Genomic DNA, 23,943 nt, shown 5'->3' on the forward strand with positions numbered 1-23,943 from the left:
GTAGGTAGCGCGGTTACGGTATACGATACAGTGGATGCCTTACCTTCACCTTCCCAGCATATCGGATACGCGCCGCCGAGCGGTCCATCGAAGCGAGCATCTGCTCCATCCCGAGCGTCGTCGGTCGGAGAGAAAACCTCACAAGCGAAGCGAGCGAGCCAGCGCTCAGACACTTTCATATGTCAATATGCCATGCTTTATTATGCTCGAGTCCCCGCGAGCGGCCATGGCAAATATCTTACTACAAGCTCAATCTCGGCGTGTGAATGCCGGCCGGCTGGATAACTTCAACTTATTGGCAACGACCGACTGCAACTCTTACAAAGCAGCTTCATCACACACACCTATTACTGAGAGAGAGAGAGAGAGAAGCATAGTCAACCGCAGAAATAATATCTCATATTCATAGGAAAACCCCTCAAAACCTACTCCATAACCCCTGTTCTCTTTGCCCTCCCCCCCGTCAGTCTCTTACAACTCTATTCATCATCTCTTCATTAAACCCCCAACAACCTCAACCTCCTCAACTCCTCCCTCATCCCCTCAATACCCCCCCCCGCGCAAAGCGACACCTACGTCGCCACCACATGCTGTCCCCCCCCACCAACCCCGTTCTCGCTCCTCGTCTTCCTCTTGCTACTAAAACCCCCCTCCGCCCCTTGAGGGTGATCGCTGACAGGCTCATGATCGCTCACCACCTCCATCCCCGTCACCACCGGAAACGGGCTCAACACTTTGCTGATATCCCCCCACCACTCCTCCCCAAACCTCCTGTACCACTCCACCGTGATCTTCAGCCCCTCCGCAAAGCTCGTCTTCTGATCCCACCCCAGCTGCCTCAGCTTCGTCCCATCAACCGCATACCTGTGGTCGTTGAACGGCCGATCGTGGGTGTACTTGACCCACCGACCAAACTCGTCGGGCGTCCCGTGAGAAATGCCCATCTCGTCCAGCAGCTTGCCGCAGAGCGACAAGTTGCTGATCTCATCGTACGATCCCACATTGTAAATCTGGCCCAGCTGGCCCTTGTGGAGAATCGTGTCAAACGCGTCCGCCGCGTCGCCCGCAAAGAGGTAACGCCGCGTGGGCGAGCCGTCGCCGTGGAGGACAACTGGTCTGCCCCGGTTCAAAAGGCAGGCGAATTTGGGTATGATTTCTATTCCTCGTCAGTAACATCACCACACACACGGCTTCACAACCGGGACAAAAACTCACTCTCGGGATACTGATGCGGTCCATAAACATTGTTGCTCCGCACAATGATCACCGGCAGCTTGAAGCTCTTCTGATACGAATGCACCAGCATCTCGGCCGCCGCCTTGCTCGCCGCGTACGGGTTCGTCGGCGCCAGAATGCTCGTCTCCAGCAAGTCGTCGTCGTCGTCCTTAACCTCGCCGTAGACCTCGTCGGTGGAAATGTGGATAAACCTCTTGATGCCCACCTTCTTTGCGCTCTCGAGCAAGACGTGGGTCCCGTACACATTCGTGTGGGTGAACCCGTACGAGTTGCCAAAGCTCAGATCAACATGCGACTGGGCCGCAAAGTGGAAAATGGTGTCAATGTTGTACCGCTCGAGGCAGCCCAGGACCTCGGACGGGTTGGTGATGTCGCCCTGGTGGAAGGTAAAGTTCCGTCTGTCGTTGAGGACTCTGGTGTTGTTGAGTGAGGAGCAGTAGTCTAGCTTGTCGAACGAGACAATGTTGTAGGCGTGGGGGTAGGTTAATGTGAGGTGACGGACGAGCCAGCAGGCGCTGCGGGAAACATTGTCAGTTCCTGGGAGACCGAAATGCCGAGCCGGGTAACTTACATGAAGCCGGCGCCTCCCGTAATCATGATATTCTTGACATCGGGCAATGGGTCAAACTTGGTGCTGCCCGTGAAGATGGGCGCCTCCTTCCAGATGCCATAGTCCTCGAAGAAGCTGTTGTTTCGGCCGGGAGGGCGATAAGCTGGAAAATTGCGGTGAGCATAGATGTTCGGCTTTTAGATGCTCAAAAAGGCGAGGGCTGCCTTACCATTGACTGACCCAGCGGGCGAGACTGTCCCAGCCGCGATGGTCATTGTCTCTTTTAGGTTTTGTGAGATATAAAAGTATATATGGCGAGAGAGAAAGGTAAATAATGCGGAGCGCGTGTTGTCCGTCGGGAAGAAGTTGAGGCGGGCGGTTGGTTCAAAAGAGAGAGCAAGCAACCTGGAACGACGACCGGATCCTGAAGCAGAAGAGTAAGTACGAGCGAGGAATGCAGACCAGTATGATGAACCCTCCCTAGATATCTCTCTCTCTCTCTCCTCTCTCTCTCTCTCTCTCTCTTTTTTTTTTTTTTTTTTTTTTTTTTTTTTTTTTTGCTCTTTCTCTCTCCCCGCAACACGCACCAGCCGATACAGACACAGATACGTACCTTACCCTTCCTCTTGTTTCATAGGAATTGTTGATGTCGGTGACATTGGCTTGTTGCTAATAAAAAGTAGAGGTCAAGCAGCAGCAAAAAAAAGTACCATGTGCAGGAAAGCAAGCAGCAGCAGCAGCAGCAGCACCACCACCACTCATGGCAGTGAGACGGAAGATCGGCCCAAACGGGCAAGGCCTGGCTTTTTTTTGTGTGTGTGTTGCTTTGCTGCGAAGGAAAGGGTGAGCACACTGCGAGGAAATCATTAAACGGTACCTGATATGGAAAACGCAGAAGCCACCTTTGCCGTTGCTCCTTCAGCTTTCCCAGCCTGTCACCGTCTGATCACTTTCCCGCGTTTGTTGGTTGGCAGAGTTCAGGGCTTCAGCTCCTTCCAGGCACACGAAGTAACCAAGCATGGAAACTAAGTACCAACAAGGCTTCAAGGTGGTCCCGTAGGTTAGGTAGACACACGTCCACGTAGTAGATGGAGAGAGAGCTATCATCTAGCGCGCCGCTTCCTCATCAAGCAGGTCTCCAAGTTCATGCCTTTATGAGGTATTCAGCCAGCCCTCTACAGATGGTATGGTTGTTGGCCATCTGATGATGTGACAAGGGGACCCGTCCGTTTACTCGGCCGTGGTGGGAGGGGACTGGAAGGGCTGAAGAAAGGGGTCCCTGCCTTGATTTGGCGGTAGTTCAGCGGAGGGGCAGGGCAGCAAGGGCACCCCCACCGAAACAGAGTGTGGGCCGAGTGCTTCAAGCGGGGGGATCATTTTAGCGCGCAAATCCCCCGTCTCAGGCAGTTCACCTATCTCCATCAATTCCAAAAGTCCGTCGGCGAGGTGTTGCTCATTTTTTTTTTGGGTACGTACTACCTAACGGGTAATAGTCACCGTTTTCTTCTAGTGTAGTCAGGAACGAAACATCCACCTAGACCGCGGAAAACGGGCAGTATTATTCCAAAATACTCCATGCATATCCGGATCCTCATCCATTCTTCCAGCTCGACGGCAGGGGGGCAGGGGGCCTTTCTTTCTCGAACCACCATCTGGAATGGGCCTTGTCCATTTTGACGGCGCTATACGGGATCTGTGCTGCAGATTTCAATAGTTTTTGTGCCGACCCTGAATTCCAGCCGCAATGAAAGAAGGCCCGGGGGATTGGGGGGGTATTGCTCTCCTCGCCGCAGGGCAGGTAGGATCAAAGTCAGCACCCCTCACCCCGAACGCGGTGAGATGGCACTTCACAGTGTGGTAATTCCGATCAGCTCGGCTTACCTTATGCCTTTCAGTATAGGGAGGATCGGCGCGCCTCATCGAGGGCAAGGGGGGAAGGGGGGCTTATCTTCTTCTCGCTTGACAATCCAACACACTGGTTTTCCCTTCTAGGTGATGAAATGAGTATTCTCACACTTTCTTCCGCTTCGACCTCAACTTTATGTTTTCACATATGACATATCTCCAACCTTCGTCCAACTCGCAAGGTTGAGATCGATCGACTTGAGCGACGCTGCTATTGTGGTATACATGGCCCAATAGCAGGCCATACCCTCCTTGACGATACCACCTCACCAACGTAAGCTTAAGCAGACACTATAACTTTTTATTTTTATTTTTAATTAATTAACCCCCAACTTCTGCCCATTGATTCTCTCCCCGCAGCAGCGAGCGCGGCCGCTGTCATGGCTGCTACTGCATCGACCGAACAACGCAGCGAGGGACGGGCCGGTTCCTTCTCATCCTCCTCGTCCGACACGGCGACCCATGTCGGGAGCAGCACCGTCTTGGCCCGACTGGGCGACGAGGAAAAGCTCACCCCGCCAGAAGACCTCGAGATTCACGAGCTGGAGGAATACGGGGGGCACTCGTCCAACAGCGAAGATGATGCGCTCCTCATGGAAAAGGATCAAGATGAGCCGCTCAAGCCGCCTCAACCACCGCCAGAACCGAAGAAGAGTTCTTTCTGGTCGTCACTGATATGGATGACGGTCAACACTTTGGCTACAATCGGAATTGTAAACCCCCCCCCCCCCCTTTGTCATCTTCACGAACTGACTGTTGAATAGGTCTTCACCAACAAAGCAATCTTCACCGACCCCTCCCTGAAACTAGCCCAGCTCTCCTTCGCATCCTTCCACTTTCTCGTCACCTACCTAACCCTCTTCACCATCTCCCGCCCCCGCTTTGCGTTCTTCGTCCCCCGGCGCGCCGCCATAAAAGACATCCTCCCCCTCAGCATAGCCATGTCCCTCAACGTCATCCTCCCCAACCTCTCCCTCGCCTTTTCCTCGGTAACGTTTTACCAACTCGCCCGGATCTTGCTAACCCCCACCGTCGCCCTGATGAACTACATCCTCTACCGCGCCACCCTCCCCAGACTCGCGATTTTGTCTCTAATCCCCGCCTGCGTAGGAGTAGGCATGGTCTCGTACTACGACTCCCTCCCCACGAGCAACACCAACATCAAAACCACCTCCTCCCTCGGGGTAATTTTTGCCTTTCTCGGCATTTTTGCCTCGTCTCTCTACACCGTTTGGATCGCGTCGTATCACCGGAAGCTGCAGATGAGCTCCATGCAGCTGTTGTTCAACCAAGCACCTCTTTCGGCGTTTATGCTGTTGTACGTCATCCCGTTTGTGGACACTTTCCCCGAGAGCTGGGGGGGTGTGAGCGGGAGCAAGTGGGTGTTGATCGGGATGAGCGGGTTGTATGCTAGTTTGATAAACATTAGCCAGTTTTTTATTATCGCGCAGACGGGGCCGGTGAGCAGCACGGTGGTGGGGCATGTCAAGACTTGTACTATTGTCGGGTTGGGGTGGGTGACGAGTGGGAGGGGGGCGGGGGATAAGGGGGTGGGAGGGGTGGTGGTGGCGCTGGGGGGGATTATTGCGTGAGTGTTCCTTGGGTGAAAAGGGGGGTGAATGTGCTGACTGGTGATAGGTACTCGATTGTGATGCTCAGGGAGAAGAAGAAGGGTGGGAAGTAAGGTCAAATGTAACATATGCCGTGTAGGATGGGGTTGGTTTGGGTTGGGTTGGTACAAGGGTGTTGATATCTCTGGGTAGGAAATTCGGGCAAGGCGTTTACGGTAAATCAGGATTACAGATCTCAAGGGGGGTGGTGGGGGGGCGTTCGGGCATTGGCGAGAGCAAGAGGGAAATGATGTTGGCTTACACCCTTTCAAACATCCCAATGCTTCCATACCTTGGCTACAAAACAAAAACCAATAAATAGTCAAAATATCATAGTCACAAATTAATCCTAACAAATGGCCATTCATTACTACTTGAGTATACACGAAAACCACGGGTATCAATTTCGCCTCCAGTCTACAAGTTGAAGCGCGTCCTCTTCTTCTCCATCTTGGCCTTCCACTCCCACTTGAGCGCATCCTCGCCCTCACTCCCCGCCCTGCCGATCCCCTTATCAACCCTACGAAGCTTGAGCGTCATCCTCGGGCCAATCTCCTGAAGACCAGCACGGATGCCCTGCATACCCTCCATCTCCTTGCCCTCTGCTGTGACGACATTCTTTTCTGTGGCTCTTGCTTCACGGAAGACATAACGATGACGGCGGAAGAAAATGTAATCGCGCTGGTTGTGCAGCGTTACGACTTGTCTGCCCTGCAACTCAGGTCTGGCTGGGAAAAGCGTGTTCATCGACTTGGCGGCGAGGAGACCCAGCGGTGTCTTGAAGTTGTTGAGGAGCAGCTCGGGGTAGTGGTTGGTGGCGTTGCCGTGGCCCAACAGAGACTTTCCTGGGAGGTAGTTGCGGATGGAATAGGTGAGGGTAGGTCCTGGCGCGGCATCTTCGCTGTTGAGGTGTACGATGCTCATCTGGTGGGGACGCTTGAGGTCCTCGTGGACGACGACGAGAGCTGTGTAACCACGGTCTGTCGCATGTTAGCATCCGATCTTACGGGAAAGAGGTAGAGAGGGAAAACATACTCTTTGCAAACTTTGCAATTTCCCTGACGCTGTACTTGTGACCCCAGCGGTGACCGCTACGCCTGATATAGGTCGAGTTGGGGAAGATGGCGCCGATCTCCTCGGCCTCCTTGTGTATCGTCGCGTTGAGCGAGGTGGTGACGAGAATCTTGGGCATCGGGGGAGGTTCATCGCTAAAGAGGTGCTCGAACTGCCGCGTAAGAGAATCTGGCGTCAAATCAAGGTTTGTTGATGTCGTCGAAGGGGCAATGCTCGGTTGTCTTTGCGCCCGTTTCCTCTGCAGCTTCTCCTCGCGCTCCTCGTCGTCTTCCCCGTCGTTTTCAGAGTCGGAATCCAACATGCTGTCGGCATCGTCGTCCTTTTCCTCCTCGTCATCCTTCATCGCAGCATCCGCCTCAGCAGCAGTGGCAAGCTCGGCCTGTTCCATGCGACGGCGCTTCAAAGCTGCCAGATCAACCTGTGCCCCCAAGCTATCGTCGTCGACATCGTCCCACACTCTCTTCTTGTCAATGCTCGCGGGTTGGTTCTTGGCAAGTCTTTCCTCTCTCAATTCGGGGTTCTTGGCCTCCTCTCTTCTGCGGCGATGGCGCTCTTCGTGACGGGCCTTGTTGGCGATCTTCTTGTCCTCGATGTACATTTGCTTGCGTCTCAATTTGTTGCCCGTTTTCAGGGACAGGGAAGACCCTCCGGAGCGTGAAGACCCCATTTTGGCGATTGTTTGCGGTGGTTAGTGAATTGGTCGAAGAGGTTTTGCGATGGTGACGGCGATGGTTGATTGATAGCGATTGGGAGTCTCCAAAAAAAAATTTGGACGGCTGGCTGCAATCGATTGTTGATCCATGCGCTCCGGGGGACCCCAGCACTCACTGTTGACGGGCAGCCCACAGGGTTCTCAACGGGTCCGTGCATCGAAATCCAGAAGGTGGGACAGTGAGGGGCACATCTTGGAAAATAGCGGTTAATTGAATTTCCGCTGATTCATGCCCCTCCAACCCTGAAGCCCCGGACAGTGTCTCGCCGTAGAATGCATCCACCGTGCCATGGCTGGTGTGGTGCCCTGCTGTGGCAGCCGTTTCCTGGGTTTCATCTATCGGGTCTCGAAAAAAAAAAAAAGAGGAGTGCCTTAGAAAAACGGCCACCGTGACTCACTGAGAGGGGGACGAGGCCAACACTTGCAATTGGGGGAATGAAGCCTCTTCTGTCCCTCATCCTCACCCGCCGCCTGTCTTCACCACTTGTTGCTGGCACTCCACTCCACTCCAACAACAACTATACATCTGTAGTAGCCCCTCTCCGTAGGCTTCACCGTCCACCCTTTGTCCCGTCTACCCCGCGCCTCAAGTTCCAGATACCGCAGACCAACAAAAAGAAGCCCGAAAAGATGTCGACAGATGCCACCACCCTCAAGGGCCAGCCCCTCGACAGGGCCGCCCTCGACGCCATGCTGAGGCGGCGTCTCTTCTACACTCCCTCGTTCGAAATCTACGGCGGCGTCTCTGGCCTCTACGACTATGGCCCGCCGGGTTGCGCTCTCCAGGCCAATGTCATTGACCTCTGGCGCAAGCACTTTATCCTGGAGGAGGACATGCTCGAGGTGGACTGCACTGTCCTGACCCCTCACGATGTTCTCAAGACCTCCGGCCACGTCGACAAGTTTGCCGACTGGATGTGCAAGGACCCCAAGAACGGCGAGATCCTCCGTGCCGACCACTTCGTCGAAGACATCCTCGAGCAGCGGCTGAAGGGCGACAAGGAGGCCCGCGGCCTGAAGGTGGAGGAGAAGGAAGAGACAGACAAGAAGAAGGCGGCCAAGAAGAAGAAGAACAAGGGCGGTGTTGAGGCCGTCAGGCTTGACGATGCCGTGGTCAAGGAGTATGAGGAGATTCTGGCTCAGATTGACAATTACAACGGTGAGCAGCTGGGCGAGCTGATCAAGAAGCACGATCTCCGGAATCCCGCGACCGGCCTCCAGCCCACGCCTCCCGTCTCCTTCAACCTCATGTTCCAGACCTCAATTGGTCCCAGCAGCAACCTCCCCGGTTACCTGAGACCGGAGACGGCCCAGGGCCAGTTCCTCAACTTTGCCAAGCTCTTGGAGTTCAACACGGGCCAGATGCCGTTCGCCTCTGCCTCCATTGGCAAGTCTTACCGCAACGAAATCTCTCCCCGCGCCGGTCTCCTGCGTGTCCGCGAGTTCTTGATGGCCGAGATTGAGCACTTTGTCGACCCGGAAGGCCACAAGAAGCACGCCCGCTTCCACGAGGTGGCCGACGTCGAGCTTGCCTTTCTCGACCGCCACACTCAGCTCTCCGGGTCAACGGTCGTCAAGAAGCAGACGATCGGTCAGGCCGTCAAGGAGGGCCTCGTCGACAACGAGACCCTCGGCTACTTCCTCGCCCGCATCCTCCTCTTCCTCAAGAAGATTGGCATCGACGAGAAGAAGATCCGCTTCCGCCAGCACATGGACAACGAGATGGCTCACTACGCCTGCGACTGCTGGGATGCTGAGCTTCACACTTCGGCCGGGTGGGTTGAGTGCGTTGGCTGTGCCGACCGCAGCGCGTACGACTTGTCCGTCCACGCCAAGAAGACTGGTGCGCCGCTTGTTGTGCGTCAGCGCCTGGAGGAGCCGATCACTATTGAGGAGTGGGATATTGCGATTGACAAGAAGAACTTTGGTCCATTTTACAAGAAGGACGGCAAGACGATTGAGAATGCTCTCCTGGCCACCACCCAGGAGCAGCGTGGCGAGCTTGTGAAGCAGCTGGAGGAGAACGGCAAGGTTGTGATTGACGTGCCTGGTGTGAACGACGGCAAGGTGGAGGTTAGCAAGGACTTGCTGGCTATCAAGTGGGTGAAGCGTGTTGAGAACGTTAGGGAGTACACCCCCAACGTGATTGAGCCTTCGTTTGGTATCGGCCGTATTCTGTACTCTCTTATGGAGCACAACTACTGGACCAGAGCCAGTGAGGGTGGTGATGAGGCCCGTGGTGTAAGTTACCTTTTTAACAGTCCAGTCTGAGCTCGTGTAAAACTAACTCTGTAACATCAGGTCCTCTCTTTCCCTCCGGCTGTCGCCCCGACCAAGGTCCTCATCGTGCCTCTCTCCTCCAACAAGGACTTTACCCCCGAGGTCCGCAAGCTCTCCCAGAAGCTCAGGTCGGCCGGCGTGTCCAGCCGGATTGACGACTCGTCTGCCAGCATTGGCAAGCGGTACAGCAGAAATGATGAGCTGGGCACTCCGTTTGGTGTCACGGTTGATTTCCAGACTCTGAAGGATGGGACGGTGACGCTGAGAGAGCGGGACAGCACACGGCAGGTGAGGGCGGAGGAGGACAAGATTATTGCGGCGATCAAGGCGCTGGTGGAGGGGACCAAGACGTGGCAGGATGTGGAGGGGGAGTTGCCGATTTTTGAGGGGCAGCAGGAGGTTGAGGTTGTTGTGAGGTAGGGGGTGGCTGAGGAAGAAAAATCGTAAAATAGTTTAAAGGGTTTGATAGTGGGGGGCGGTCAGCAAGCAAAGCAAAGCAAGCAAGCAAGCAGGGTTAAATTAGCAGGGTGTTATAGAGATGGCTGTTGGACACTTTGGAATCTAGATGTTTGTTCTTCTACATTGCAGTACCTGTTTGCTGGTGGTGTAATATGGGACTTGTCTATCTTGGCCTTGGGCCAGAACGGTACTACTAGTGGCAGCTTTTAGCTATTACTCGACATCGACATGGACACCCAGATGACGTTGCCCGCAAGGAAGAAAGGGAAACAAGCAGAGGTCGAAGCTTTTGCTTTCGAGAGAGGCCGCCAACGGGGCGCTTGAAAAGTCTTGTTTGACAAGGAAACGATTCCCGATCAGCATGAAAAACATGTTTTCTGTTGCATATTCTTTTTCTCTCCCATGTCAAAGCCGGTTGTTTTGGCATTCCTCTCTTGTTCTTTTCCGCGACAGTTGAGTCGACCCCTTATCTCCACCGGGAGAGGGCATCGTTTCGGTGTTGATCACTTGATGGGAGGAGAGTTGTCAGTTTACCCCTTCTTTTACAGGATGAGATTTCTCTCTTCCGATCCCTGTGGCGGGATGGCGGATGAGACGAGTCAACAATGGGCATGAGTCGTCGAGTTGCGGGAAAAGGTAGGTTCAGGTTTTGGAGGCGGCGGCTAATAAACCACTTGACTCGATGTGGGGAGGGAAGGGGTTGGTTATGCTGTTGTGATGTGCATTATTCTTTGCTTCTTCTTACTTGTTGAGCAGCTGGTTTCTCTATCAAAAAGGTCGTTTCTCCACTAGGGCTGGACAGCCTGTAGCATAGCATGACATTTACAATTCACTTTGGATGGTATGTATCTAGCTAACAGTGTCCGTTAGGTGGGTGCTCGAATCATAAACACATACCGATGATGCTTCCCCTGCCTGGGCTATGATCACCACCAAGAGCGTAGGAGGATCCTGAAACGGCGCATACCTTTTTCGCTCAGGCAAAATGCAACGCTGCCACTGGGCCCCGCGATGATGAGAGAGCTTCTGTTCAAGATAAAGGACAGAACCCTTGCCAAGCCGGGCCTTGCATCGTTTCCAACGGCGGCCAGGGGGGAAGTGCAGCAGATCCTCGAGAAATGGGGTGACTTTGCTTTGTGATCTGCAAGAGGTTCCCAATTAGGCGCTTAGTTTTTTTCTGTTTCTGTGATGGATGAGGTTTATGTGTGTGTGTGTGTGATGTCTTCAAGGCGGTTGTTGGTTCACCAACAACAGGCCTGAGTGATATCCGCGTTGAATCTGCCGCTGAAAGGCGGGGGGGGGGGAAAGGAGGTCCCGGAGAAGTTACACATGGTTGAAAAAAAATAAAAGGCTCCAACCTGGCTTGAGTGGGTTGCTTGGGCCGGTGGCCAGGAGGGAGGACGGGGACCTCCTGAGCTGGGATATAGGTTGTAAGAAGGTAAGGTTGGCGGAGGAGGGGGGGGGAACCTGACCTAGGTAGGGCTGCGGCGGGTGAGGTTCTTTCGACGACCCCAAGGCACAGTAGATCGAATATACCGGACGTAGGTGTAAAATCTTACCAACTGCATGCTCAGCTTTCTCGGTTATATCCGGCATCAAGACCGATAGATATCATGCCGCCGGCGCGACTTGCAGATATATAGCGTACCTATTTTGGGGAAGAGGTTCTTCAGCAACTGACGGGCTGCTGGGTGAGGTGAAGGGGCCGTGTCTCCATTGTTCCAAAGTCTCAAACATGCAAGCCCGCCATGTGTGTGTGGTGCTCCGAGTGGGAATCGCGCCTAGGGTGGCCAATCCTTTGCGGTCGGGTGCCCCTCAATGTCTCGAAGGGCCGCCAGACCAGGGGCCCTGGGGATGGTCAGATAGCGCTGTACTTGTTTATTATGAAAGAGAAGACGTGTGAATAGAGGTACATGCCTAAGAGCTCTAGCGGCCGAATGGAGTTGGCTTTTTAGAATTGTGAGGGCGAGCGCACTTACCCCCCATGCTGCCACAGCGCGTGGTTCCACAGGCACACCCGACTCTCTATCGCACCGTACCTTACCACCACACCTACCGACCTTTGTCTCTTTCATCTCGTCTGCTGCGACTCCAACTTTGTGAACACGATCCCAGGATCTTTTTTTTGCCCCTTCCCACCTGGTTCCCCCCGTTGTATCGCACGCAGCATTACTGCTGGGAGCCTTGCCCGAGGAAGCTTTACCGAGTGATCGCCTGGGGGAAGAAGAACAACATCTCGTCACTTACCTCCGCTACCTACTCACTAGCCACCTCAGTGCACGCCCACCCGAAATATACGGCACGGCGCCAGCACAGAACCTCGCCGACTGACTGACCGACTGACCGCCCATCCGTCACCTAGGACTTGGACTTGGACTTGGACTCGGACGTGGATATCTCCACGTTTTCCAGCGAGAGAATCCCAGCCAACAACGTCTAGCAAGCAAGCAAGCGACTGCTGTGGACGTCGCAAGTTGTATCCTCTGGGCTGCTTGGCAATCGAATACACCCTTCGGCCTCGCGCTGCGCGGTGCTGCAGTTGCTGCTGCCGGTGGAAGTTGTCTCTCATCTTCATTGCGAAGCATCACGGGCCGTGTTTCGTTGACATTGGTAAGTCCGCACTGTCTTTTTTTCCTCCTGTCTCGACTAGGTTGTTGCCAGCGCCCAGCCTTGCCCCCTTTTCCTACCCTTCCTGACCGTTGGCGATTGCTAAAGAGACCCTGCCTTCAGCCAACGCAAGCCTACATTAACTTTGACGACGACTTTGACGACGACTTTGACGACGACTTTGACGACGACTCCTGCTTCGAGTCGCTGTGATAATATTCATCGACGACGACATGGCGATGCACAACAGGTATGCATGTTCCACGACGCCACCGCTCATCTGTCCCCCTTTTCTAATCACGGCTCCTCTGCCTGCTGGTGGGTGAGCTGTCCAGGCCCCCGGGCGCGGACACCACACTGTCCACTGTCCACTGTGAGCCACAAGGGCCGGGGTTGCATGGGTGGGAAGCACGTCGGGATCATCTTGTTGCGCTGCCGTTCCCCAGAGAAACACCCTATTAGCGGTGGAGCTTGCGACCTGACCCCGCTGGGCCTGTCCGCTTGCTGGCTCCCTGCTCGCCATGGACTCCATCGCCTGTTTTCTTTAATATTAAAAGACCCCGCCAGGGGGGAGGACAAGCAAGCTGATGTTTTTCTCCTATATAGTGTTTACGCGAACGGGCAGTTCATGAACCCAGGGCCTGCCCCCAAACCTCCGTCAGAGAAGCCTCGCCTGGGCCTGATGCCGAATGTCAACCTCCCTGGGTCTATGAGTTCCATGAGCCTGAACTCCCCCGTCCCGAGCAACTACAGCGGATCGACCATAGCTCTCCCCATCTCCCGACAAGGATCCAACACCATGGAAGGCGCCGGAGGACTCGCCATCATCAAGCAGGGCCCTGTTGGCCTTCCCAGCAAGAACCCTTTCCAGCAGTGGAAGCAGCGATACCTGATCCTGCGCAAGGACATTCTGGACTTCCACAAGAACGAGAACGGCAAGCAGCTCTACAAGATTCAACTATCCGATGTTGTAAGTGTTGGCCGAGTCGAAGACGACAACGGCGACCCCGTCTTCGAGATCAAGCGGCACTTGACCAACCAGTACGTCGGGCCGCCAGGCGACGACGATGGAAATGGCATGAGATCACTGCGTGTCTGCGTCAAGAGTGACGATGATTTGTACGAATGGATCGACTGCATCTACGCCCGCTGCCCCGGCGGCGTCAGCAACCCTACCAACTTCTCACACGCCGTACACGTCGGCTTCAACCCTCACACCGGCCAGTTCACCGGGCTTCCGGAAGAATGGACCCGACTACTCAACTCGTCAGCCATCACCAAGGAGGATGTCGAGAGAAACCCCCAGGCCGTGTTTGAGGTCCTAGACTTCTACTCCGACTTGGCCAAGCGCGCCGAGAACCCCGAAGAGTACCCTACACCCATCCAACAGACGCCTTCCCCGAACATGATGCAGAATGATCAGTTTGGCTATCCCAGCAGCGGGAGCTCGATCGCGCCGCCGAGACAGACCAAGCCCATCCAACCACAGCGTAGCCCCGCATCCTACTCGACGACTCCGAACGCGCAAATGCGACCGAACGAGCCGCAGCAACCCCCCATGCAGCAACTCCAGAACGTGTCACCAAATTACATCTCGGCCGATCGCATGCGGGAAGAACAACGATACAGAGAATTGGAACGACAACGAGAACAGTTGAGAGAAAGGGAGGAACAGGCTCGCCGGGAGCAGGAGGCTTATAATGCGTCGCTTCCCAAGACCAAGGTTCCTCTGGCGCAGCAAGAAATCGGTGGCGGCTACGGCGCGCCACCGGCCACCGATAGATTCAACCCATCCCGGGCTGCCCCCAAGGCTCCAGGACAGGGACAGGCCCTCAAGTCACAGAGACCAGCCCCGCCTCCACCAAGCAGCTCTGCTTCTCGCCCTCCCATGCAACAGCAGCCCAGCTCTGGCCAAATCCCGTCCGGCCAACAAAGATTACCACCACGGCCTGATCAGGCTCAACCTTCGCGTTACCAGAATGGCTCGGCGGCTGCCACACGGCAACCACAACCTCAACCTCAGGCTTCTCGCCTGCCCGCCCCCGTGAAGCCCCTCAATGTTGCCAAGCCAAACAATGATGCCGTCAAGGCTGCCGAGGCCGCCCTGACAGCTAAGCCTCCCGCGACAGAGCGCAAGCAGGATGTTCGCATGTCGACCATGTCTGAAAATGAGGTTATGGCCAAGTTGAGGGAAGTTGTGTCCAAGCACGATCCCAACCAGCTGTATTCCAAGCAAAAGAAGATTGGCCAGGGTGCGTCCGGGTCCGTCTACGTGGCCAAGATCATCTCGCAACGACCAGGCGCTCCGCAGGTGTCGCAGCTCAAGGCCCGCGGCGGTAGCGACCGTGTCGCTATCAAGCAGATGGATCTGGCTCACCAGCCCCGCAAGGAGTTGATTGTGAACGAGATTCTGGTCATGAAGGAGAACAAGCACGCCAACATTGTCAACTACCTGGATGCCTTCCTTATGGATAACGACAAGGAGCTCTGGGTGGTGATGGAGTACATGGAGGGTGGTGCGTTGACGGATGTTATTGAGAACAACCCTGTTATTACGGAGGAGCAGATTTCTACCATCTGCCTTGAGGTATGTTGACTGATTGGGGAGCATGGAGGGACGGATGAGTGCTAACATGGGATACAGACATGCCAAGGTTTGGATCATTTGCATGCTCAAAACATCATTCACCGCGACATCAAGTCTGACAATGTCCTTTTGGACGCTCGGGGTAACGTCAAGATTAGTATGTTTTTTTTCTTCTTTCTTTTTCAGTGCTCTTTGTCAGTCAAAGCAATTATGTGCTAACTTTTGTCCAGCTGATTTCGGCTTCTGCGCCAAGCTCACCGAGACCAAGTCCAAGCGAGCAACTATGGTCGGGACGCCTTACTGGATGGCGCCCGAGGTGGTGAAGCAAAAGGAGTACGGGCCCAAGGTGGATATTTGGTCGCTGGGCATCATGGCGATTGAAATGATTGAGAGCGAGCCGCCTTATCTGAACGAGGAGCCGCTCAAGGCGCTGTATCTGATTGCGACGAACGGGACGCCGAGGCTGAAGAAGCCGGAGAAGCTGAGCAAGGAGCTTAAGGCCTTCCTGTCAGTATGCCTGTGTGTTGACGTCATGAGCAGGGCGTCGGCGCAGGAGCTGCTGAATCATGACTTTTTGAAGCATGGATGCCCGCTGGCGAGTCTGAGCGAGCTGTTGGCCTTTAAGAGGGTGGCGAAATGAGTCAATCATGAAATAAGGAAGGGAAGGGTGGGTATTGTTTGTTCAGAGGGAGGATGGGTTAATTAGGAAGGGGGTAATTGGATGTCTTGTTGTCTTTTTGAGGCTTGGACGTGTGAGGAGAGCGAGATATGGTTTTTTTAATAAGCGGGAATAGGGATGGATGGAAATGGAAAGGGGCCTTTTCGTGGAGGGATATAGAAAGGTCTTTGTTTTGGTGGTGGGGAGGAAGGCGGGCGAATGAGGGAAAATGTGATGTTATAGAAAAGTCGAGGCATATGTTTAGTGATTGAGGAAAGATAGTGAGCGGAAGAGATATGGAGGGACTTGAGTGAGCGAGTGTTGTAGGAGGATAGCTAAAGATATTGTGTTGCTGTTGTGTGTGTGTGTGTGCTGTTGTGTGTGTATGTGTAGGAAGGATTGATTCGATGGGTGGAAGTTGGGTGATTATGATGGGTGTTTTTGACTTTGTTGTTTTTTTTCTTCTGAGCGAAAAGAGGATATTTATTTATTTATTCAATATTCACACACCGCCTATTCTGGACTCATGATTGTGAAGATTTATGTTGAGGTACTAGACTTTGGATCTGATGGTCAAGATCATCTGATGTTCTCGTTCTGGTCAGGGTTTGGGGTGTTTTGTTTGGTCGAGTTGTGTTGTGCTCTCCTTTGACTGGGTAGACTTGTGGACTGGGGCCGGGGAGGGCGGGGGGAGGGGCATTTGGGAGGTCTAGATTTGTGCCTCGTTCGAGGGCGGGTGTTTCTGAGATATTCATATCGTAAGTTTATAAGGGGAGAATCCGGGGTAAGAATGACGGGAGGGAGGCGGGGGATTAAAGAGGCATTATGTGAATATGAAGGGACGCCCTCGTGGCGATCGAGGGGTTGGTTTCTTTGTATGGGAGGGGAAGGGTCGTGGTGTTTGCGTCAGTGAGAGGTATTTTACACGGGATAGCCGAAGATGCGTTGAAGGTTTTAGGAAATATTTCCGAGTATTGTTCTGAGTGTGTGCCGATTAGATTTGCCGGTTGAGAAGAGAGAAAATTGCTAGACCTTGAGTTTGTCTCTGCTAGAGTTTTATACTTGATAACGTTTGCCAATGAGGTGTGTGAGATGGGGTGTCATGATTGGGTACGATCCCAGTTTTACATCAACAGGCATTAAGACGGACCAGACCATCTGTCTATACCAGTGTGTTGTGTATATGAGAGAGACTTTCCATTATCGTGAGATATCATTCTACATGCAGTCTACTTAGACCGGGCCATCTCCTCCGCGTCATATCTCCGTTTGTCTCTTTTCTGCTGCCAGATTGAGTTTTGGAGGTTAGAGTTTCCGGGGACCTAAGCGGTTAACAAAGAAGGGCCCCCCGTTTTTGCCCCTGAAGATTGTCAAAGAGTTGATTTTCCTATCGGGGTTTGTTCCTGTCCCCCTTCCTTGGCGGGGTCGAGATCTGCAAAAGAGGTCTTGGAAAGTATCCCGAGTTTGTGTCTTTTGTCTACAAAGAAGACTGGTGGGGTGTGGGTATAGCAAAGGAAGGGACATAGGTATGATGTGGGCAAGCAGACGCGAATACAGAAAATCTGGGCGGCGTTTCAGATTCTTCGAGTAGAATCTCTTCTGGAGGGTGATTGGTGGGGTTAGCTATGTAAGGTAGGAAGGGGAGAGGGAGGGGGGGGGTTAGTTGGGGAGCATGAATATGGATTGGCGGGGATCTCTGTTGGAGGAGATTTATAGGAGAGATCCTAACCCCCATCGCTGGTGGAAGCTTTCGAGAAGGAGGGGAGCTAAGAGAGAGGGGAGCTAAGAGAGATGGGGTTATTAGGGTCTGGTGTGGATGAAGTGTGACGAAAATGGAAGATGTTGCAGAGGAGGGTCTCAGAGAGCTCGGAGAAAGGGGTCGGCAAGTTGAGTCAGGGGGTGGTGGTGTAATTCACTCTTATAGCAGAGAAGACAGACGGTCATGCACACGGGCCATATCGCCGACGGGCCACGCCATGGAGGGGCATGCGGTGGTCTTTAATGCTTCCTCCTTTGCGGACGTAAAAGTCGGACTATGCAAGGCAGGCGTGAGTGATAGTTTTACTCGTAGTCCCGATCGTCGCTCAAAATGCAAGCTGCAGGTCGGGAGGAAGGGTAAAAAAGACAACCTGCATACCGCCCGAAATAGGACGAGCTGAACCAGGGACGCCACGTCTTCGAGAACCACATCTTGAGAGAGAAGAGGATGATCTGATGGGTGGATGGATGGCATCCGAGGGCGGATAGACGGCCGCAAGTGCCAGTCCATACAAGGCGAGTGATGGGCATTTACTTAGGTCACCGTCCATGTCGGATTCAGGGGTGATGTTTGGTGGCACAGACTACATCCCCGCAGCAGGCTCTTGCTCCCCGCTGTGAATATTCTGAGAGAAAGTGACGGGAGAAATGGAAGGAGGAGCCGAGAGTCACCATCACTAATTAGGATACTGTAAATGACAGCCTTGTGACAGCGTGACAACTTCCAAGGTTCAAAGTGCGCAAGCCTTTGTCAGTTGTCAGTGCCCTTCCAACAAGTTCGAAGCCGGCTCCGGGGGGCTCACAGGGCTCACAGCGGTAACAAAGTGGACACGGTGTGGGCCTGCACAAAAAACCTGACGTCCGCCCAGTGGTCGAAAGCACCAGCTTTTGCAGCTAACCCCTAGTGTTTCATCTTTCCTCTTTCACTCCCGCCTGGTCATCTCAACCCCCCGAACATCGCTTTTTTTCTGGGCTGCCACCCCCCCACCGGCACTCAATCACTACTACAACCACGAACACCACTACCACTCACTACTACTCTCTCTCAACCTCACCTCACCTCCTCCCTCCTCCACACGACTACAACGTCGGCTTCTCTTGGACGACAACGACGACGTTGACGTCCTCCTCCCTCTCTCTCTCATCCCCCAGACTGCCACCTAATGACGCCTGTATATTGTTATTAGGTCTTCTTAACATTTACTTGCATACGCTGTAGTCCGCCTGCGAAAAAGAGCGGGAGCACCTAGCAAAGGGGTAGTCGGACCACAAAGGAGAGCCGTCCCGCCCTATCCCCAGGAAAGCCAAGCCGAAACGCGCGAACGGGAGCAACCCTCAGCAGCAGCAGCATTTCTGCATTTCTGCATTTCTGCATTTCCATCCAAAAAGAGGTCAATCGAGTTTCTTGAACCACTCACCTCTCCCCTCCTCCCCTCGGCTCGACCTCAACCTCGAACTGAACCACCCCTCGACCCTCTTCTCTTTTCTCTCCTCTCATAGACAAAAAGGCCCCGGCCACACCAACGACGGCACTCCTCTTCGTCACATCGACCTTGTAATTGAGTTGCAGCTGCCAGCTTGCGACTTCGTATTTGACTCGACTTTGCTACCCTTCAGCGACGCTCCTTCGGCCCGGCCTTTGCCGTTAGTTCTCAATCCTCGCTTAATTGGATCCTCGCAGTGCGGTCTTCCGCCGTGCATTATTTTTTCCCCCCCCCCCAGGAGATCACCCTCTCAACAACCGACCGCGTTCTTCACGTCGTCGCACCGCTCTGGCAGTTTCGGGCCCGACGTTGTGACGCCATTGCCCCCAGGCCGGAAAAAAGGGAAAAAAATAAATAAATTCATACAAGTATCTGACGAGGGTCGGAATAAACGATAATCGATAATGTCGACTTCAAGACCAGGCGAGCATCTGACCATTGGCTACCCGCCACAGACCTTGTCCGCTCAGAACCGCTCCAACTCCCCAACAAGCACCTCCCCCAACGACCCCCAGTCCGCCGGCAGCACCCTGAGGTCTCCATATGGTCTTTCTCCAGGTCTGACGCCCACCTCCAAGATGCCGGGTGCTTCGCGCTCTGGTGCCGGTTCTCCGAACCACGAGATGGCGGCGTCTGGCCGTTTGTTCTCCAAGCGGTAAGCTCCCAGACACTCCACTCCCATCCACCTCCGGGTGAACACATGTGCTGATTTTTCAAACTCCAGGGCCCGAGAAATCCAAGCTCAAGAAGGCATCCCGGGAATCCCGGTGAATCCCTGGGGCGGACCTCCGACTAGCGGCAACTCGACTCCTCTTCGTGAAAACATCCCCGAGTCGCCGACCGATGGCTTCCCCGACTTCGCACAGCTACCCACACCACAGGAGCTTCCCTCAACACGCCGTGCTCGTGCCGGCACCGTTCCGTCTCGCTTCTCCCCGGGTGGGGCCGGCAATGGATTGCTTGCCATCCCGTCTCTGGCTTCCAAGACGTCTCGTCCAAGCCCCTCTCAGACGCCGTTCAAGTCTCCATCACCGGGCATCGAGTCATCCGGCAATGATATTTCCAATGCTTCGGCACTTCTCTCGAGGCTGAGGGCTGGCTCCATGCCACAAAGAAGCCCGTTCGCCCACGTGCCTGGCACCAGCTCTCCGTTTGGTCCTTCTATCTTCAGCAGCTGGAACCCCACCGGGACAGGGCGCGACAGAGGCAACACACTGGCCAGCATTGCCAGTGTTCCTTCCAACGGGCCTAGTTCTCCCGCGCAGTCTCACTTTTCCCGAGAGGGCAATGCTGAGAGTGATGTTCATATGAGAACGCTGGACTACCTTGGTCTTGCGGAAACACCTCAGCCCGCACGAGCTCAGATTGCTACTCCGACATATGTCCCCAACTATGCCGATTTCTCTAAGGCCGCCAACCGTTTCCGGTCTTACTCGGTCAACAACAAGGACAGGTATGCGGACGAAGATGAGGATGATTATGACGACCCGGTCATGATGATGGAGAACCAGTATCTGCAGATTCAGGATCAGCTCGCTGCCACCAATGCTGCCATCCAGCAGCACAACCTGGCCGTCCAGGCCTTTGCGAACCAGGCCGCCCGTCCTCGTGCCAGGACCGCTGGTGTGCTGGATACTCCGGCCTCCCGCGTTCTTCGCAACTACTACCCCACTCCCTCCAGGCTTGATGAATCCATCGCGGCCTCTGACATCCGTGTTTCTGGTGACAAGGAATACGATGATCTTCCGCAAGCGGTTGCTGGGTTGTCGCTTGGTAGGTCCAACAGCCGCAACAATGGCCTCTTGAGCGCCGAAGAACAAGGGCTGGAAGGTCCAACAAGTGCTTTGTGGCTCGGCAGCATCCCCACATCCACCACCACATCGACCCTGACGGAGATGTTCAAGTCGTACGGACCTATCTTGTCAGCTAGGGTCTTGACTCACAAGAACTGCGGCTTTGTGAACTTTGAACGGGTCGACAGTGCCATCTCCGCCAAGAACACAATGAATGGAAAGGAGATCTTCCCTGGTGCCGGGCCCATTCGCATCAACTTTGCGAAACCCCCCTCCGCTTCCAACACGCCAGGACATGACGGAGCCATGCCCTCGCCCAGCCCTGATCCGTTTTCCAAGGGCCAGGACAACGCTCAGGGTATGGGGACCGGTGCCCCCGGTGACTCTTCTCCCGCTGCGCTTGTGGGCACTGCGACGCCGACCGTGCCCCCTCTTGCTGAGATGACCGGTGATATTCTCCGTATTGTTGTCCAGTTTGGGGCGACTGAGGAAGACAAGTACAACATCTCGGCTAGCCTCCAGCGGGCAATCCAGTACAGCGAGTTCGTTGACGAAATCCCTCCCATCAAGGAACCTGCGCACACCAGAATCCACGATGCGCCCAAGCTCCGGGATATCCGCAAAAGGATTGACAACCAGGCGTTGTCCCAGGCCGAGATCGAGAGCATTGCCGTTGACATGCTTCCCGAGATTGCCGAGCTTTCTTCGGATTACCTTGGCAACACGGTCGTCCAGAAGCTCTTTGAGCACTGCTCTGATGATGTTCGCGATCAGATGCTGGCCGAGATCGCGCCGCACATGGCCGAGATTGGCGTCCACAAGAACGGAACCTGGGCTGCGCAGAAGATTATCGAAGTGTGTAAGACACCGCACCAGATGAACCTCATTGTGCAGCACTTGCGCCCTTACACGATCCCTCTGTTCTTGGATCAGTACGGCAACTACGTCCTCCAGGGCTGCCTGAAGTTTGGAAGTCCCCACAACGACTTCATCTTTGAGACCATGCTGAGCAGAATGTGGGAGGCGGCGCAGGGACGATATGGAGCTCGCGCCATGCGGGCTTGTCTGGAGAGCCACCATGCTACCAAGGACCAGCAGAGGCTGCTTGCTGCCGCCATTGCTCTCCACAGTGTCCAACTTGCGACCAATGCCAACGGTGCGCTGCTCTTGACCTGGTTCCTGGACACCTGCACCTTCCCACAGAGACGCACAGTTCTCTCGCCCCAGCTTGTGCCCTACTTGGTCAATCTGTGCACCCACAAGGTTGCTTACCTGACGGTCCTCAAGGTTATAAACCAGAAGGCCGAGGGAGACGCCAGAGACACCGTTCTCAAGGCGCTCTTCTTCACCCCCAATGATCAGGTTTTGGAGGCGATCCTGAGCGACCACGCCTGCGGAGCCACCTTGATTTTCAAGGTGCTCACCACGCCCTTCTTTGACGAGACAATCCGCAGCCAGGTAGTCGAGACGGTCAAGAATGTGTTGATTCGCATCAAGGCCCAGCCGGGACAGGGTTACAAGCGGCTGATGGATGAAGTTGGACTGTCCACCCGCAGCGGTGGAGGCGGTGGAAACAGCGCCTCTCGCGATCACAGCAATGACAACAGGCAACGACCAGGCTCGAGACAGACCCCCGGCAACGCTCAGCACCACCAGCAACCGCAGCAGGCTCAACAAGCTCAGCAGCAGCAGCAGCAAGGTGGACAGTACAACGGCAATGTCGCTCCTCAGTACTACAACCATCTCAATACCCCTGCTGGCGTTCCTGGTTACGACATGGCATATGGAGTTACCCGTGGCGAGGGGGTTGATGCCGGCTTGACCCAGCAGTTCCCAACCTTCCAGCAGGGAGCCATGTACAATGCACCAAACACGTCCATGGCACCCGCCTCCATCCAGCAGATGCAGTACCAGCAGGCCATGATGCGGGGAGGGCCGCCCATGAGCAACTACTACTCTGCCGCGGTCCCTGCTGGCTTCAACGGGTACCCGGACCAGTACCGTAACACCGGTAGTCCGATCCAGCCCCCGAGCGCTCAGCTGTCGAACGTCCCCGGACAGGCGCCATTCCCTCCGGCCCCCGGATTCGGCATGAACATGAGTTATGGCTATGGTGGCCAGGGACAGATGCCACCCAACATGGGATACATGCCGCAGCAGGAGCAAGGCAACAACAGCCGACGTGGACGTGTAGGTCGCAGCCCACAACCTGACAGACGCCGTCAGTGAACTCGGAACATGTTACTCACATCTGACACTGTAACAGAGATGAAGATTTTTTTTTCGACGATTACGGAACGGAACGCTAAATAATGATCATCATGCCGAGCGTTGGGATGAATTCAAATTACTGTACGGAATAGATAAAGCATTGGGCACAGCACAGCGGGCATGTGCCGGGCGTTTTTTCTTTTTTTGAGAGGGGCCTTGATTCGTCGACCACTTTTGTTTCTTCTGGTCGACTGATATCTAGGTGGGGTTTCTGTTTGCAGGTTGGATTTTGGGGGGGGTGAATCAACAGTTCTGTAATACAGGCTGTTGGTTTTTCTTCCTGATTCTTTTTTTTTCTTACTTCTTCCTGTTGATTACTTTTTGCAAGGGTACAAGTTTGTTCTTTTTGTTGATGTGAACAATTGATGATTTGGGGGGGATGCCCTATGAAGAGATGGATGATGGATGGGATTGTTGGGTGTGGGTTGGTGGGGGGATCAAGGTAAGAGGATGGAAAGGGAAAGGTTAAAGGGGGGGTTCATTAGGTACTACACAATGGGCAAATGTTTTCTTTTTTTTTTTTTTGGATGTTGTTTGTTGCTGTTGGTTTGTGTTTTGGTGATTTTGTGTTGTGTGGTTGATTCTTTTCTGTGATGTGATAAGGGGGATTCCTCTGTGAGGGTCGATTGTCAAGGTGAGAGTTGAGGACGGGAAAAAAATTGAAAAAGAGTACTGGGGAATGAGAGGCTTAACTTGTGTTGTTTTGTTTGGTATGTGTTGCGTTCTTGTTCGGCTGCTGTTGTTGTCGTTGTTGGGGCAGCTAGACTATGTGAGGTTATGGTGTAGTAGGTATGTAATGGTATGTGTATAGATGAGACGAAAGACTGATTGATGTTTAAAAAAAAAAAAAAAAGGAGGTCGATGTGTGGATGGGATAAGTAGGAAATAGTATATACAAGGTAGACTGTTGAACTCAGGTGTATTCTTATTCGATGACATATACCCCTAACCTAAAGATA

At 54.1% G+C, this 23,943-nt stretch overlaps 7 protein-coding genes across 7 annotated transcripts; 5 read left to right on the plus strand and 2 right to left on the minus strand.

The window, feature by feature from the left end:
- Window positions 1-555: 555 nt before the first annotated feature.
- On the minus strand, window positions 556-3,549 carry QC761_708350 (uncharacterized protein). Its single transcript, XM_062882384.1, is given in 6 exon segments — window positions 556-1,156; window positions 1,216-1,751; window positions 1,808-1,949; window positions 2,016-2,210; window positions 2,400-3,320; window positions 3,340-3,549. 4 exon segments carry the CDS (start codon window positions 2,059-2,061, stop codon window positions 573-575), a joined length of 1,308 nt encoding a protein of 435 aa, XP_062728420.1. The 5' UTR covers window positions 2,062-2,210; window positions 2,400-3,320; window positions 3,340-3,549; the 3' UTR covers window positions 556-572.
- QC761_708355 (uncharacterized protein) lies at window positions 3,235-5,680 on the plus strand. The gene is made up of 4 exons (XM_062882385.1): window positions 3,235-3,620; window positions 3,682-4,404; window positions 4,456-5,279; window positions 5,330-5,680. Exons 2-4 carry the CDS (start codon window positions 4,072-4,074, stop codon window positions 5,373-5,375), a joined length of 1,203 nt encoding a protein of 400 aa, XP_062728421.1. The 5' UTR covers window positions 3,235-3,620; window positions 3,682-4,071; the 3' UTR covers window positions 5,376-5,680.
- RPF1 (Ribosome production factor 1) lies at window positions 5,650-7,282 on the minus strand. Its single transcript, XM_062882386.1, has 2 exons — window positions 6,337-7,282; window positions 5,650-6,281 (listed from the first exon to the last, which is right to left on the minus strand). The coding sequence occupies exons 1-2, from the start codon at window positions 7,040-7,042 to the stop codon at window positions 5,719-5,721; spliced, it is 1,269 nt and encodes a 422-aa protein (XP_062728422.1). The 5' UTR covers window positions 7,043-7,282; the 3' UTR covers window positions 5,650-5,718.
- GRS1 (Glycine--tRNA ligase 1, mitochondrial) lies at window positions 7,274-9,962 on the plus strand. Its single transcript, XM_062882387.1, has 2 exons — window positions 7,274-9,328; window positions 9,389-9,962. The coding sequence occupies exons 1-2, from the start codon at window positions 7,523-7,525 to the stop codon at window positions 9,785-9,787; spliced, it is 2,205 nt and encodes a 734-aa protein (XP_062728423.1). The 5' UTR covers window positions 7,274-7,522; the 3' UTR covers window positions 9,788-9,962.
- A 1,848-nt stretch (window positions 9,963-11,810) lies between these two features.
- Window positions 11,811-12,646, plus strand: QC761_0108320 (uncharacterized protein; the record flags this gene model as incomplete). The annotated part of the gene is made up of 3 exons (XM_062873194.1): window positions 11,811-12,064; window positions 12,301-12,436; window positions 12,557-12,646. The coding sequence occupies 3 exons, from the start codon at window positions 11,811-11,813 to the stop codon at window positions 12,644-12,646; spliced, it is 480 nt and encodes a 159-aa protein (XP_062728424.1).
- Window positions 12,647-12,666: 20 nt separating this feature from the next.
- CLA4 (Protein kinase) lies at window positions 12,667-15,660 on the plus strand (the record flags this gene model as incomplete). The annotated part of the gene is made up of 4 exons (XM_062882388.1): window positions 12,667-12,683; window positions 13,040-15,020; window positions 15,078-15,177; window positions 15,251-15,660. The coding sequence occupies 4 exons, from the start codon at window positions 12,667-12,669 to the stop codon at window positions 15,658-15,660; spliced, it is 2,508 nt and encodes an 835-aa protein (XP_062728425.1).
- A 2,460-nt stretch (window positions 15,661-18,120) lies between these two features.
- Window positions 18,121-23,884, plus strand: QC761_708390 (uncharacterized protein). Its single transcript, XM_062882389.1, has 2 exons — window positions 18,121-19,575; window positions 19,645-23,884. The coding sequence occupies exons 1-2, from the start codon at window positions 19,325-19,327 to the stop codon at window positions 22,940-22,942; spliced, it is 3,549 nt and encodes a 1,182-aa protein (XP_062728426.1). The 5' UTR covers window positions 18,121-19,324; the 3' UTR covers window positions 22,943-23,884.
- Window positions 23,885-23,943: the final 59 nt, after the last annotated feature.

The sequence above is a fragment of the Podospora bellae-mahoneyi genome, chromosome 7 (assembly GCF_035222275.1).
Source record: "Podospora bellae-mahoneyi strain CBS 112042 chromosome 7, whole genome shotgun sequence".
NCBI lineage: Eukaryota > Fungi > Ascomycota > Sordariomycetes > Sordariales > Podosporaceae > Podospora > Podospora bellae-mahoneyi.